This window comes from Artemia franciscana, chromosome 11 (genome assembly GCF_032884065.1).
Source record: "Artemia franciscana chromosome 11, ASM3288406v1, whole genome shotgun sequence".
NCBI lineage: Eukaryota > Metazoa > Arthropoda > Branchiopoda > Anostraca > Artemiidae > Artemia > Artemia franciscana.
In genome coordinates, this window is record NC_088873.1 from 12,931,605 (window position 1) to 12,948,549 (window position 16,945).

The 16,945-nt window shown below is 35.3% G+C and overlaps 1 protein-coding gene across 1 annotated transcript in view; it reads left to right on the forward strand.

The window, feature by feature from the left end:
* The window catches only part of LOC136032831 (uncharacterized), a 45,026-nt gene extending 31,988 nt beyond the window's left edge, over positions 1–13,038 (forward strand). Inside the window, exon 3 of the mRNA XM_065713240.1 lies at positions 8,798–13,038. Within this exon, the coding sequence (XP_065569312.1) occupies positions 8,798–9,291 (494 nt within the window). The 3' untranslated portion in view covers positions 9,292–13,038. The remainder of the gene's footprint in view (positions 1–8,797) is intronic.
* Positions 13,039–16,945: the final 3,907 nt, after the last annotated feature.

Below are 16,945 nucleotides of genomic sequence, written 5' to 3' on the forward strand. Positions count from 1 at the left end.
AGGGCATCTAGGCCCCCTCCCACGCTCATTTTTTTCCCAAAGTCAACGGATCAAAATTTTGAGATAGCCATTTTGTTCAGCATAGTTGAAAACCATAATAACTATGTCTTTGGGGATGACTTACTCCCCAACAATCCCTGGGGGAGGGGCTGCAAGTTACAAACTTTGACCAGTGTTTACATATAGTAATGGTTATTGGGAAGTGTACAGACGTTTTTAGGGGGATTTTATTTTGTTTGGGGGTGGGGCTGAGGAGAGGGGGCTATGTTGGAGGATCTATCCTTGGAGGAATCTGTCATGGGGGAAGAAAAATTCAATGAAAAGGGCGCAGGATTCTCTAGCATTACTATAAGAAAACAATGAAAAATAAACATGAAAACGTTTTTTCAAATGAAAGGAAGAAGCAGCATTGAAACTTAAAACGAACAGAGATTATTACGCATATGAGGGGTTCTAAAAATACTTTAGCATAAAGAGCGAGGTATTTAGGAGGATATAATTACCTCGCTCTTTATGCTAAAGTATTTTTAGTAATTTCAACTATTTATTCTACGGCCTTTCTGATTCAGGGGTCATTCTTAAAGAATTGGGACAAAACTTACGATTTAGTGTAAAGAACGAGGTATTAACGAGGGTACAAACCCCCTCATATACATAATAATAATTAAAGAATATAAAAGTTTGTTACGTAAGTTAATTCTAAAGTTACGTATATTTTTTGCTAATAAAAAAATTCGTTAAAATTAAAATTAATAGTTGCCTTTTTATGTAACGGAAAAATTGCATGGACACTAGGCCTCCTTCCCCATCCCATATTTCTCAAAATCGTATGATCAAAACTAAGAGAAAGCCATTTAGCCAAAAAAGGAATTAATATGCAAATTTCATTTGAATAGTTTACGTGTGGAGAGTCAAAATCAAACATGCATTAATTCAAAAACGTTCAGAAATTACATAAAAAAAAACTAGTTTTTTTAACTGAAAGTAAGGAGCGACATTAAAACTTAAAACGAACAGAAATTACTCCGTATATGAAATAGATTGTTCCCTCCGCAATCCCTCGCTCTTTACGCTAAAGTTTGACTCTTTGCCACAATTCTGCTTTTTAAAACAATTAAAAGCTTTAGCGTAAAGAGCGAGGGATTGCGGAGGGAACAATCTATTTCATATACGGAGTAATTTCTGTTCGTTTTAAGTTTTAATGTCGCTCCTTACTTTCAGTTAAAAAAACTAGTTTTTTTTTATGTAATATATATATATATATATATATATATATATATATATATATATATATATACATTTGTATATCCCCTTGGAAAAACCCTGATCAGGATCACCCCTGGGAAAAAAAAATCTATCTGTCTATCAACACGTGGTGAACAGTATTAATCGCAACATATATACTCTGGATGGTAGAAACACCTTTCATGTATGGGTATAATTGCATCTGTAACCCCAGGGCTAAAAGTCACCTTGAAAAGTATCCCTAGGTGGGAGCTTACCGCTAAGGGGATAAGCGCAGCTACTAGAATCCGAATTGTCCATAGAAAGTCAAACGATTCTGTCCTTTTGACAATTATTTATGATCTTCTTCATTCAGGATTCGAAGAAGACAGGATTTGAAACTTAGATTTTTTTTTGCTTACGTCGTGGCATCTCAAGCAGCATCTGGCGAGGCTAAAGTGGAACCATGCAATCAGTCGAACCATGCAAAGCCCGGTAAAGCCAACATTATCTTTTTTCTAATGATCGATCTCCCTTCAAAGGACGAGAATTGTGTCTTTCTACGTTTACAATCATAGTGCATTGGGGTAAACTGTGTGGATTTACTTCGGTCGTAACCCTTGAACAGCCGCTGTGGTTGAACTCCTTACAGATTATTGCCGCAGAAGGACCTGGAAGTAGCTTTACAAAAATGGTGGTTAGATTAGGAGGATTCTACACCCTCATGACTTTTGTCGGTGCCATTTGAGCTTTGATGGATGGATCTGGGCTGAAAGTAATTTGTACGCTTCCGATACAATTACTCGTCTTCTAAGTGGTAAGGCTATTTCTCAAGCACTGCGATCCCTTACAATTGCAGACGCAACAGTTCACTAGATTCTTATAAAGGAACATGTAGACGGAAATTCAGATGCTGAACTTGAATTGAATACAGAACTTGCTTTCTTTGCGGTTGAGCTTAGTGAAATCAAAGACCAACATGAGAAAGTAATTGATTGACGAGCCTCTCTTGAACATATCTCCCAGTCTTCAAGTCTCGTGAAAGACAATTCTTCTCTGTTGGTTCTTAAATCAGAGCGTAGTCATCAGAATCGAACAGAGAAACTGTGGGTACAATACATGGACATGTTTTCCATTCTTTGAAATCTCTTCTGAGCTGCACCTACTGGTCAATCGAAACTTAATTTGTAAACAGCTTCTGGCATGTTCCCTTACCTCGCAGCAGCTGGTTACAACAACTAGACGAAGTTGGCGAGGCTGTGCCTACAGCAGATGAACAGCCCTGAACATACACGCCCAACACTTTCCAATATTTTGAGAAGGGCTTGCACGTTGTGAGAAGATTGGACATGTTTTGGGCCGTTTTATCTATAGATTTGGTCATAGAGCAAATACTTATGAGAAATCTGAAAATGGTAACCGAATTGAGTAGAGGTAGAGGAGTAACGGAAGTAAAGAGACTTCAGTGAGTAGTGGGACATCCAGGATGTGCTCACGTTAGTCTTCTGATCCAAGAACCGACGGATGTTTCGTAATCACACAAGCGGCCAACACAAAGAGTCTGGTATTTTAAGGCAGCAGAGGGACTGCAAAGACACACAAATAGTTATTGACTTTGTCGAGCAGTCGTCTCCTTTCTAGGGTGATCTGCTCTCACCTCAAAGCCAACTCACCGTAGAACCAAATCACTTGAGTCCAACAAGGCTACAAATGCTCCTCCATCCCAATCCATTAAGAGCCTCCCTCTTTACACCCTCCCTAGAATTTCCTATTTCCTTTAAATCTTTCTTTTTTGCATCCTCTCACCCCAGACGAGGACGACGTGCTTTCCGTTTAGTCCTAGATGGTTGGCTGAAAAGGACAATCTTCGGAATTATTTCATCCTTTATCCGCAGAACGTGCCCTAACCATTTCAATATTTCTTTCATTAGAGCCCTAAAAATCGGGATACGATCAGTCAGCCGGGTAACCAGAACAATCCGTAAGCAATTTTCCTGGAAAACATCTAGTAAATCTTAATCAGCTTTTGGAGCGCCCATGCTTTGGAGCCATATATGACCAGAGTCATCACCGTACCTTCCAATATACTAATGATGGTTTGCAGACTTATCTTCTTATTCTTCAAAACTTGTTTTAATTGTGAAAAAACGCCTTGTGCCTTGGCTATACTTCTTTTAACATCTTCATTGCTTCTACCTTCTTTATTAATGATACTACCAAGGTAAATGATTAATCAATCAACCTGATCGATCTTTTTGTTACTCAACGTCGCCTTTTCATCTTCACCTATTCCTCGCCTTAGTGACTAAGTCTTCTTAACATTAACTTTAAAACCTATTCTAGCACCTGAACTCGCAAAAACTCTTAAAGCTTATTCAATTGGCTCTCACTTTCATCTAGTATGCATTGATCATCAGCATAATTTAATTCCAGTAGAGTTTTTCCTTCCCATTTGATTCCGTGCTCTCCCATTGCCCTTACTGTACTCCTTAAGACAAGGTCATCAAAATGATCCATATAAAGGGGAATAGAACACAATCCTGCTTAACGCTTGATTTAATACAAAACTAGCAACTAACTTCAGTTCCTACCTTAACCGAGGTGCACAGAGGTGTTGAACAGCAAATCCCATCGATCCATACTGCCCCCTGATTTCAAACCACATCGAGAAAAACCCACAAGAGCAGTGGCAGAAGATGTAATTCGTATACTTCCTATTCATGTGTCTCGAAATCGATATTTGAAAAGTCTTGTTCCCTTGTTTGTCAAGTTTTTTAATGTTACAGCTAGTAAGCAAGAACAGCTACAGCTTTAGTTCGTTAGTTATATTATATTTTGACTAGTCAGTTATTGTGTACTGATTTTAAGTGGACGATTAGATTTATTTCAAATTATATCATGAGTGTTGACAAAGGATTGTACAAGTATTTGTGTTTTGACGATCAAAAAGAAAATTTGGCTTGTTCGATGCTTTAGTTCATTAGCTATATTTTTACTAGTCAGTTATTGTGTAATGATTTTAAGTGGACGATTAGAACTATTTTAAATTATTTTATAAGTGTTGCCCATTTTGGAAATAAATTGAATCGAATTGAACGAACCGCAGCAGTATTATTCTCGTTCATAATACTAATCATTTTCATGTATTTGTAACTATTTAAACTGAACTTTATACCTCAACCCTTGTATGGCCGAGTTTTTATCTTGAATAGAATATTCTATAACGAGCAACAATTACTCCGCATATGAGGGGGCTACCTCCTCCTGAAATCCCAGCTCTGTACCTTAAAGTTCAAACTGTTGTCTCAGTTTTAATGAAAGTATATTAAAAACACTATAAGACTTTAGTATAAATAGTGGAAAGTCGAGGAGGGGCAGTCCCATTGGTATACGGAGCAATCTATGATCCTTTAAGTTTTAATATAGTTCCTTACTTTGATTAAATTTATTCTATATATTTAACTTTCGATCGTTTTTTAAATTATGTTGAATTTTATTTTTAATAGCGTTTATTTTTTATTTTCATCCTTCAGCCTTTATCTACTAAAGTTTTCACAGTGATTGCTGCCCCTTTAGGATTACCTCACAGTCTAATATGAAGCATAAGTATTTGCTGTAGTTACATCCTTCTGTAATTATTTGGTAAAAATAGTTCAAATCCAGTTTCGTTCCAATTTAGGATATTTCCAGGCAACATACCCGTTTGCAAGCTTCTTGATCAGCAGAAAAATTTCAACACCTCCATAATCTAATATGTGCCATATCTCAGGAAACGTTCACCTGTGCAATCAAATCGAAAGACTTTCTCTTTTCCTATAAAATATGTTTCTCTAACGGGTTAAAGAGAGAGAGAGGGTGAGAGGAAAAAGACAGAAAAAATTGAAAAACAAAGGAGAAAAAGAGATACTATTAGCTAAAGAAAAAAACATACCTTATTTTAAACTTTCTTTTAATTTATCATATAGGGGCTGGTTACTTTACGAACGAATTAGTTATAAACGAATAGAAAGAGTAAGGTGATTGGCTTGTAGATAAAACTTTGTTGCAGATTACACTTGCAGCAACAGTGTAACGGTTACCGCAACAGTGTTACGGTTACGGCAACAGTTACGGTTACATTCTAGATATTGTAGGAGCTGTATGTCTTCTTTATAGGAGGTGCGAAACAAGGTATCAAATAGTTCGTGGCAATGACTTTTAGGTATGGAATGATTTGGCTTAATAGTAACCGAAACTGCCAAAAAACTAAGTTTCATGATGATTAATACATCAAAAGAATTGACTTGCTTTTTATGCTGATTCCAAGTATGTAAAGTTCGTTAAGTTTAATGCTACCCATCAAAGCGCTACGAGCCTCAGTAATTTTGCCTTTTTTTCGCAAAAGGGGTGAAACAGTCGCAAAGGTCAAGTGATCTTAGTGGAAACCACACCATCAGATTCAGCATGTCTGAAGATCCGACTGTAAAGATTTGAAGCTCCTGTTTATAAAAATGTAGAAATTTATATATTTTGCCAGAAGAAAGACCACTAATACATTTTCATTTTGTTGTTTGTTTTGTGGCTTTTTTTTCAGGAGTGATTACATTGAACCAATGGTCATAGAAGATGGAGAGAGGGTTCATTTAAGTGGAAAATAAAAGCTCTAGTGCCATCTTTAAGTGATGCATAAACTTTCAGATGGTCATTTGGTTAGGCATAGTTAAAAGATCCAATATTTATGTCCTTGGGGAAGATATGACCCACCACAGTCTCTATGGAAAGACTTTAAGTTATGTAATTTGCCAATTGTTTACATATAATATTTGTTACTGTATTGTTCTAGGAGGAGATTCTCAACGGGAGAAATTTTTCGTGAGGTTTGACACTTTCAAGGGGTAATTTTCCATGGAGGGGAAGGAGGATTTCCTGGTGTGATTCGACGATCAGAAATTGAACAAAAAACAGTTTATTTCAACTGAAAGCAAGGAGCAATATCAAACAAACAGAAATAATTCCACATGTGAGGGGGGTTGCCCCTTCCTCAATCCCTCTCTCTTTACGCTTAAGATTGACTTTGTGTCCTAACTTTTTAAGAACAGCTGCTGAAACACAAGGGTCAAATAAATGGATTTAGAAACTTTTTTAAGGCACTAAAAAAACATTTAGCGTAAAGAGTGAGGCATTGAGGAGTGAAAAGCCCTCCTCACGTACGGAATAATTTCTGTTCGTGTTAAGTTTTAATATTGCTCCTTATTTTCAATTGCAACTTTTTTTTATAGCTTACAAAAGAACACTCGAAATTGAAAGCTAAGAAATCTATCAATGACTAGAAGAGCGTGCAGGTCAAAGGGCTTGAAAATATTATAAACCAATTTTTACTGTATTGATTAAGCTCTGGGGCAGCCAAAAAAAAAAATATTGAAGACAAAATAACAAATGAAAAGGCTGAAATTTTATCACGGCATTACCTTTTTCGACGTAATACCTTAAATTAGGTATTCTTTTCCCAGACCACACTGCCATTCTACGACGAACAAATAAATGTTCAAATGGGGATAGGTCCGTTTATTTCGCCAGTGAAAACAGGTAAGAAAATCTAGATATTTCGATCACATATACAACGATGAGACCAATTAAGCATACAGCTATAAATTCAACATTTCTTTTACAATTAAAAGGCAAGGAAGACTTTGCCACCTTAATTGGAAGTTTATTTTACGTTCAGGCAGTATTAAAAAAGAAAATTTACATCTGAAGCTTGTATGAACCTTGTTATTAGCCTCTCTCAGAAAAATCTAGTGAATGAACCGGAAGTTCATTATTTTGTTTTGTACAAATATGTTAGGTTTAATTTTAGTACTTTAATGTTTCTACTAATGACGATCGCTGTATATGTGATGGAAATATTTTGACTTTTGTACCTGTCTTCCCTCTCTAAATAAATGGATTTATTCCCATTTGAACATTGGTTTGTTTACGGCATTGCCTGCTTTGATTTTGTTGTGATGAACAAGTTCATGAAAACAAGTCAGGTTAAAAGCAAAGGTTCTCGCAGAAAAGCAACAGGGGCAAGACACAAAGCAAAACTGCAAACTGAAAATTCCAGGCGACGCCTGTAACCTCATAACTAATTCTAAGGTGAACTACATACTAATTTTATAAGCAATTTGGGTAGTTAAGACCTTATTTCAACACTAGTAGGCCCCAAAAAATCCAATACTCAGAACCCCAACTTTTTACGTTACTCTCTATAACACGAACCTCGATAACTCATATTCCTCGATATCTCGAATTATTTCCAATGCCCTTGGAAAAATCTGACCAAGTTAAAGAAAAAACCATCCATAACTCGAAATAATTTTGCGGTAATATTTTACCTCTGTAGGTTAAAGTGATCCGAAAATTACCTTTATAAGTCGAAATTCAGTAGCTAAGTTTTCATTTGATTTTCACTTTACATTCACAGGTCAAAGTTTACTTCTGTATCTCGAAGTTTTTTCAACAGAATCTGTTATTTGAAACCCCGGTATGCATGTTGCAATGTATAAAGTTTGATATGTATTAATTTTGTTTAACATATTTTTCTATCAGATTCTGTTAATGTTCAGGTGTCTTATTTCCTTTATTCACATTTGAAAGTTTTGACATTTGAAAGTCAAGTCTTAATATGTTAAGTCTAAAATACACTAACAGAGTTATTCTTAACTTTGTAGTGGCTGCAGGGAGTAAATTTAGCAACTTTGTACCTCTGTAACTTGAATTTTCATTTGGCTTACATTTATAATTCGTTTCCTTTATAAGTCGAATTTTATGTAGAATGACCTCTTTAAATCGAACCAGGCATAAGTCGAACTATCCGTAACGGTCTCGTGAATTTCAAGTTAGGGAAATTCGAATGTATTAGTACTTTTTCTATAAATCTTATATAGATTTTCTAGATTTTATAGGACTATAATGAAAGAAAGGCTAAGATGGCTAGGCCACATTTTATGGATGAAGGATCCCAGATTGCCAAAGACTATGCTGCTTGGCAACCTTCTAGGGGCAAATTTACTGCAGATTATCCCTGAATGAGCGGTAAGAGGTCATAAGGATTTAAAGGAAATTCTGACTTAGTGGAAGGAATACAGAGTGAAGCCTTCAACAGATTCGGGGAGAGCAGCGTGTGCAGCTGTGTTGGCCTTGGGGCTGGGGCTCGATCGTTGTCCTAAGGTTACCCAAACCCCACGGCGGCTTGGGGTTGCAGTGAAACGCTATTAGATGCATTAGTAATCTTAGTTTTCCTAAAAAGTGAAACTCTTAAACAGATTAATAAAAATACTTGAATTTCTTTTTCATTTCTAGGATCTGAAAAATAAAACTACAAATTTTTCGTTCTATTAGAGCTTGGATATATTTTTTTTGACATTAATAGCAGATTAACTGGAAAAGAGGTCTTGCATATTATGAAATCAGCTGTTGCATGTTATCAACCCGATTGTCTAAGTATTTGGGATATCCTAAGAAAAAAGAAATCAATTAGTAAGTTTAGCCCTAAGCGACACTCTGAATTGAACAGGTGCTATAATACTAAAAAAATTTGCTTTCATTTTAGATGTGAATCCTGGTACTGGCTACGTCCTAAATGAGATCATAGGAGACCGTAACGAGAGTAAAGAGCATCTTGTGGAGATACAATGCGTGCCAATATATACCGCTCTTCTTGCAGCTCAGATGTCTAGAATAGACTTATTTGTATTAGATATAGAGGGTGTTGAAATCGATGTCCTAAAGACAATACCATTTGAGAAAGTTGACATTGCCGTTTTTATGATAGAAGTGTATGGTAAGCCAAAGTTGGAAATTCGTAGAATTCACGATTTCTTGAATTCAAAGGGCTATGTTTTTTATGGTAGGTTTGAAGGGGGCCTACATCCTGGGGATGAAATTTATATTAAAAGTCAATACTATACGGGTAAGGAAGATAAAGTGAAGATACAGAATTTGAACGCAAGAGACACTTACAACATCATTATAGGAAAGAATGATGAGGAAATAAAGAAAGAAGAGCTGGAAGCTTTTGATCAAATTACAAACACTTCAAGTTGACACAAGTCTCGTATCCCGTTCTGAAGGTTGTGGCATATAGAAAATTGGAGTTTTTAAAGTAAACACTCGAGAATGTGTTTCATGGTTGTAACAAAACAGTTCCATTTTTCATAATTTCAATCTCATTAGACATTTATTTTTTTGTGTAACTTTTGATAATATTTAGTCTGTGCCCTTGCTAGAGTTTGGGAGTCTTAAAAAAAAATTATTCCTTTTAATTGAAAAGTCCTATTCTTTTCAAATTACTAAATATGCTTTAGATAAGAAATAAATTTGCCATTGTTTTTGTTGCCAATTCAGCTTGGTTCACTTCGTTATTGTGTTTGTCCTTCTTCTCATTCATTTTTCTTAAATTGAATATGTTCCGGCTTGTTGATCTGGCATAAAATGTGCTAAATTGAATGTGTTCTGACCCGATATTGAAGTCACAAATAAAGTTCTCAAACAGAAGATAAAATAACTATCGATAAATCCAGTTGGCTAGATGTCACTCAGCTAGATGTTTCTGATGGGCTTCTTGATTATCAGCTACATTTATAGCCAGAACAGCCCTCAGTTTATGAGGAAATTGCCTTAATTTCCTGATACTTTATCCGAAGTTAAGATTGCCTTAATTCAAGATTTTGAACCACTTTAGTCTGATTAGATTTTCTTCTTTTTCTTATAACAGTGAAGTTCAAAATCCCCGTCTCTGGAGTATTATTAAATTAAAAACAAGTTTTTTTTTTAACTGAAAGAAGGAACAACACTAAAACTTAGAGCGAACAGAAGCTATTACGTATATGAAGAGGGTGCTTCTCAACACCTCGCCCTTTTCCCTAAAGTTTCTTAGTACTTTAAAAAAAAGCTTGTCATTGCTCTAATTAAACGAATATAGTGTTTCAGGAGTCTTTCTTAAAGAATCGGGACAAAATTCCAACTTTAGCGTAAAGAGCAAGATTTGAGGAGGAGCAACCCCCTCCTCGTGTACGTAATAATTTCTGTTCATTTTAAATTTTAATGTTGCACCTTACTTTCAGATGGAAAAAAACTTGTTTTTTATTTAATTTCTTATTGCTTTTAAATAACATCAGGAAATTTGACTATACTGCCATGGAAAAATCTCTACTCCCCACGGGTTTGTTCTCTAAGCAATTCAATCTTGGTGAAAATCTACCCCGGAAAACTACCCTAAACATATCCGTAAAACTGAGTCGGCAAAGAGAAAGTAATACTTAAAAAGAATTTCGCATAGGAATTCTGGCAAAATCCCCAGTGTAAAATTTCCCCTGAAAAATTGACCCCTGAAAACTTCCCTCCCCACGGAAAAACATCTTCGTGGAAAATCCCGGTAGCAAAAAATTAACCCCATTTTCTCACCAGAAAAATGTATGCATACTTCCCAATAATAAATACTAAACGTAAGCAATGACAAATTTTGTAACTTAAAGACTTTTCTCCGGGGGCTTTGGGGGCTCATAATATCTCCAAAGGCATAACTATATGGCTTTTCAACTAGGCTTAACAAAATGGTGATCTAAAAATTTCGATCGGACGATTATGAGAAAAAGAGGCTTGGGAGGGCCCTAGTGGCCCCCAATTTTATAGTTACTTAAGAAGGGACACTAGAACTTTAATTATCCGTTCGACTGAGACCTCTCCTGATTTTTTAGGAATACTGGGTCAATATGATCACCCCTGGAAAAAAAACACGCATCCGTGACCTTTCTTCTCGCAATAAATACAAAATTGCACATTTTTGCAGAGAGGAGCTTGAAACCTCTACAGTAGGGTTTTCTGATACGCTGAATCTGAAGGTGTGATTTTCATTAAGATTATATGAATTTTAAAGGATGTTTCTTCCTTTTTCTGAAATCGAGCAAATTTTCTCAGGCTCGTAACGTTTGAATGATAAGACTAAACTTAATAAAACTTATATATTTGAAATCAACATAAAAACCCAAATCTTTCGATATATCCATTTGTGTTAAAATTTCGGTTTTTAGAGTTTCGGTTACAATTGAGCCTTACTTACAGTTCGTTAACCTGAACTATTGTTTTACTGCTCCTTTTTTTTTTCATATTTTGTGATTATCAAATTTTTTCGTTCTTCAGCACTTTTCATTAGAAAACAAGGTTTTGCCAAAGTGAGATGATTAAAAAGTCAAGGTTTTTGAAGGTTTTTCGCAATTTCTATTTTTTACTTTAATGCTGTAAATATCTTTTTGAGTAATTTTTTTTCTTACTGAATTTTCTTTTTAATTTTAATTTTAGTATTTTAGTATTTTAATTTTAAATTTTTCGTCATTTGTAAATTTACCGATTTGTAACTCGAAAACAGTAATAGATAAAAAACTTGGAACTAATCTACGCTATGGGAATTTTTAAACAGAGCAGTAAGCTTTCGAATATTGGCAAAAACCTTCTATAATTTTCCAGAAAATACCCTACTTCTCAATAATCTACTAAATAGCCTGGAAAAGAAATGAAAATTAATCTTTCTTAACTCCTAAAACTGATTTCTAGGAATAAGTTTATGCTGTACATTAGTTAATCATAATATTATTCCATTGATATTTGATTTTTTTCTGCATCCTTTTTAGATTAGTTAAAAAAAACTTTCGAAACTGAAATTTTTCAAAGAAAAGTAAAGATTGATATTAAACTTAAGACCAGCAGAAATAAATCCCTATAAAATCAAACTCAAAACGACCAGAAATTACTCTTAAAGAATAAAGGAAACTCAAAAGAAACAGAAATTAAACAAATAATCATAGCAAAGATACAGATAAGAGGTACTGATTTAAATGAATAGATAAATCGTAAAACTGGTAAAAGTTAAACTGAATATTCAAGTCAATCTTAAAACAGACAAAAAAATGTCTGCACACTGGAGTCTCCTTTTCTTTCCTCTAATCGTAGAAGTCTAACGTCTGTCGCTCAATTTGCGTTTTAATAAAAACTAAATGTGTTGTGAGCAATGTTTGGAGAAAACTAATAAAAGTAAATTGATTATTTGAAAATGATATGATTGATAATGATATGATAATAATTTGATTGATTAATTGATTAATGATATCAATTGCTGAAAGCTCTGTGATTCAAGATTCTTCTTCAATCAAATTCTTATTTTCATTATTCATTGTTTTAAATATAAAAGAAAATATTTGTAGTATAAATTTTTTTCAGTAAACCACGAATGATGTAACGTGCTTCAGACTTCTACGGCTCGGAAATAGGGAGAAGGGAAGCGGTCAAACTCGTGTTTGTAGTGATTCTTCCTAAAAGGGGTTTGCGGACAGTTTTCAACCAAAATAATTCAAGCGGAATCAGTTCAGCACCAAGCCTAAACCTTCCTACAAAAACAACCCATTTCCGTTTGACAGTTAAAAAATATGGCCAGCCTTGGGCCGGTTGTATCTCGCAAGTATTAAAATCAGTCTACGATAATCTACTGCAAAATAAACGGTTAAACTCAGTTCAGGGATCATAAAAGGACTCATTTATAAACATTCATAACTAATGGAAGTGCCCCATTTGAAATATAGACGGGACAAATAAAAGGTAAAAGAAAAAAAAACATGATCATGGCGTTTTCGTAATTCCTGAAACAAATTTTTCTTCACCAGAGCGCTTTTTTAGCTTTTCTATCTTTTTTTTTTAATTTACGCTTGAAATTAATCAAAAAGTTAGGCATTCTATTGTCAATGATATACTATACAAATGTACTATTTTTATTAGACCTAATTAAAAAACTGTTTTTTTTAAGTTTGTTTGTGTTTTCCTTTTGGCCGCAATTGTAGCCTGCCAGGTGTTTTAGAGGCAGCAAATAGATAAGTCGGTGCTAGATCATTTTGGCTAATCATTCCTATACAGTGATGATAACAGATGCCTTGTATATGATGGTGTTACAACCAAAGCGTAAATGTGCCAAATAACTTTTTTTTAGAAACATTGCGTAAAATCGGTATTAAAATAAAATTTAAAATATGTTGAATCGAAGAGTTCAATGCCCAACAGCCTAAAAAAAACACCCCAAATGGTGTAAATGCACCCTATCTGATAACGCTAACGACAGCCGTAGTTTCAAAGCTTAAGCAAGCTCTGATGGACTATATGCAAAAATTATAGTGTGTATACATTTTTGCCTTCCGGAGGAATATGCCGAAGACAAGGAAAAATAAACTAATACCTTTGATGAGGTGTATCATAAAAAATCCGTTTTCGTGCGACTTACTTGTTAATTTTTCTAGATTTTCAGCACAGTTTTCTTGGAAACTCCAACTGTAGACAAGTTTTTAGGTTACTTGTCATGGCAATTTAATAGAGCAGCATTTATATCTTGAATTATAAGAACAAGACACCAAATCAATCAGTCAATTGGAAGCCCTGTTTACCTATGCTATATTTAGAAAGACATCTCTCTCAATTTCATTGGTTGATTTGATTTCCGATTTGACCGTAAAACGCCAAAAAAAAAAAGATTTTGCCTGGGAGAGTGAGCTGTGAAGAGAGTTTTCTATTTGTAAAGAGAAAAATTTCTGTGAAGGGTGGAATTTCTACAATTCCACATTAATCGGGCAATTTTTATTTTGCCGCTTATGGATGATAGGGTAATTCTTCATTAATAAATATCTGACCAAGTTTAAACTACAGTCCAATCTTTGCTCATATGCAATTTGTCACTGTTTCTTGGCTGATTAATTGACGGAGGTAGTCCACTACTCTCCTTCAACTTACAGGGGTCGTTGTCCGTGTCCAGGTTATCCGCTCTTTTGCAGTTGTTCTCCTGATGTTGATCCTCCCCCGATGGCATCTAGCAGTACCATGCTATTTAACCCATCGTTGGGAGAAGGTTCGCAGCTGAGGGTACGTTTCCACACGCTGGCGAGTCCAGGTCGGTCAACATCAGAAGGCCCTTCCTCCTCCTTCACCTTTATTTATGACCCCTAGGTGAGGGTGACCTAGTTTCAATTATGGACCCCAGGGGCTAGATCCCCCCTTGGTCTGCGGCTCCTATTCAATGGAGGTACCCTACATATCTGTAGGGAGTTCCTATATCCACCACCTTTGGACGCTCTCAGTAGCCTGGAGGAGGTGTGTACTGAGAATTTGACTCAGTAGGCACTCCAAGTCACCAAAGAATAGTGAAAAAAGAGGCCCCAAAATGACTTCCAAGAACGGATGGGACTTAAGTCGAGCAAGTCATAAGTTTTTTGGACTAGGTATAGGCATCGCATATCTAGTTGTAAAATATTTATTTTTATTTTTCAAGTATTATTTTTTATACGATTTTATACGATTAATTTATACCCATATTGCCTAAGCTAATTTTTTTTTGACTAAATGCATGTGTTTGCACATTGGAAGTAGAATAATGTTGTTTGAATTTAAAAAAAGGGAATAGTTGTGGGAAAAGTCAAAGTCATGGCCAATTGTAGAAAAAAGCCAAGACAGATTGTCCAATTAAGTGGGCAGCCCAGTCAAGGTTAATTTTACCCCTTTGATTGCCGTTGTTACTGTCTCCCATTTATGCTACACCTCTCCGTGCATGCGGTGCATCCGTGTTCTTTTTAGAGAGATAAGTGTTCTTTCCATTTATTTATTTTTTTCAAACCAGACTGTACACACACTCGGTCAGAAACTTATTTCTTATGCTTAGAAATGTGCGTATAGATTGGGCCAGAAATCACAAAACTATTAATCGCAAGCTACTGGTAGATTACACGAAACTTTGTTGAAGCTAGCGACGGATTTTCAGACAAAGTGCTTTGGATGTCTAATCTTATTTGGGCTACTCATGTTGAACATATGACTCACAAAAAAAAAAAAAAAATACAAAACTAATGATCCACGCATCCAATATTCAATCACTAGAATAGAATTCTCTACTTGTGTTATTCAACAATTTGAAGAAGACAACGATGCAAAGGAGGTGATATCAATTGTTTTTTAAAGTGAATTTTCTTTAAAATCACTCACTTAAAGCAATGAAAATAATTGGCCTTTTATTCCTAAGCAAATATATCCAGCATCAGTTCCAGGCAATGTTCACCTTAACATGTCTTTTTAAGATTTCGTCTTCCAAATAAAATTCGTTAAAAAAAGGGCGCACAAAACGGTTGAGTGACGAACATGTAGAACATGAGTGACGAACAACCCAAAAACCTAAAATAAAAAAAATTTTGGATGACAAAACAAATTGCCACCCTTAAAATTGAACTATGTTTTTCTGATTCAAACAAATTGCCAGTTAGTTAACATAAATTAGAAATGTATATTTAGATACAATGATCAACTGTGTGATCTAGACAAAAACATGTTTTATTTTCTTACTCTGCTAGATAACTCATACTATGGTTTTTCTGCTGTAAAGTAAAACAGTCGCTTAAAATTTTGGCAGCGACTGGATTAAGCCATAGTTTTCTATATAATACTATTGTTGGGTAAACTAAACGCTAGAATTCTAAATTTCCTAGGATACGATTATCACAGGGTATTATTAATAAACAACTCTGATTGCCGTACTAAATTATTCTGATATAATACATAACTACTTTTAATTTTACTGTGTAAAATTGCATGTGTTACTTTTAAGTTTAGATTCAGGTTTTAGTCAATGTAACTACTGAAAGGAAAACAGGTAATTTTCTGAAAAAAAGAAAAGAAACAGGGATGGAAACCAAACAACAGGAGTTTAAATAATCTGGGAGGAAAAAAGGAAGAATTTCAAAAAAACAATTAGTTTAATGAAAATACATAACACATTTGTGTACATAATGCACAGAAACACTTGTATCCAATTTCTTAATCACAAGCGTACATGGAGTATATTAAAAACAATGACAACGAAAAAATTGGTTTGCAAAGTAGTCTATCCTTTTTTTATGGCACTTGGTATTAACCAAGAGACATATAGCAATCGCAAATTCTGTCGGTCTGTCGGTCCCAGTTTTGCTGCTTTAGGCACTTCCAGGCAAGCTAGGACGATAAAATTTGGCAGGCGTATCAGGGACTGGACCAGATTCAATCAAAAATCGTTTTCCCGATTTGACCATCTGGGGGGGGGGGGTGTAGGGGGGGGGGCCGTTAATTCGGAAAAAATAGAAAAATAGAAGTATTTTTAACTTACCAACGGTTGATCAGATCTCAAAGAAATTTGATGTTTGGAGGGATATCGTGTCCCAGAGCTGTTATTTTAAATCCCGATCGGATCTGGTGACATTGGGGGGGAGTCGGGAGGGGGAAATATAGAACCTTGGAAAACACTTAGAGTGGAGGGATTGGGATGAAACTTGGTGGTAAAAATAAGCACAAGTCCTAGATACATGATTGACATAACCGGAATGGATCCACTCTCTTTGGGGTAGTTGGGGGGAGGTTAATTCTAAAAAATGAAAAAATGAGGTATTTTTGACTTACGAACGGGTGATCATATTTCACTGAAATTTGATATTTAGAAGAATATCGTGTCTCAGAGCTCTTATTTTAAATCCCGAACAGATCTGGTGGCATTGGGGGGGGAGTTGGGAGGGGGAAACCTAAAACTTGGAAAACACTTAGAGTGGAGGGGTCAGGAGGAAACTTGGTGGGAAAAATAAGCACAAGCCCTAGATACATGATTGACATAACTGGAATGGATCGACTCTCTTTGGGGAAGTTTGGAGGGGGGCTA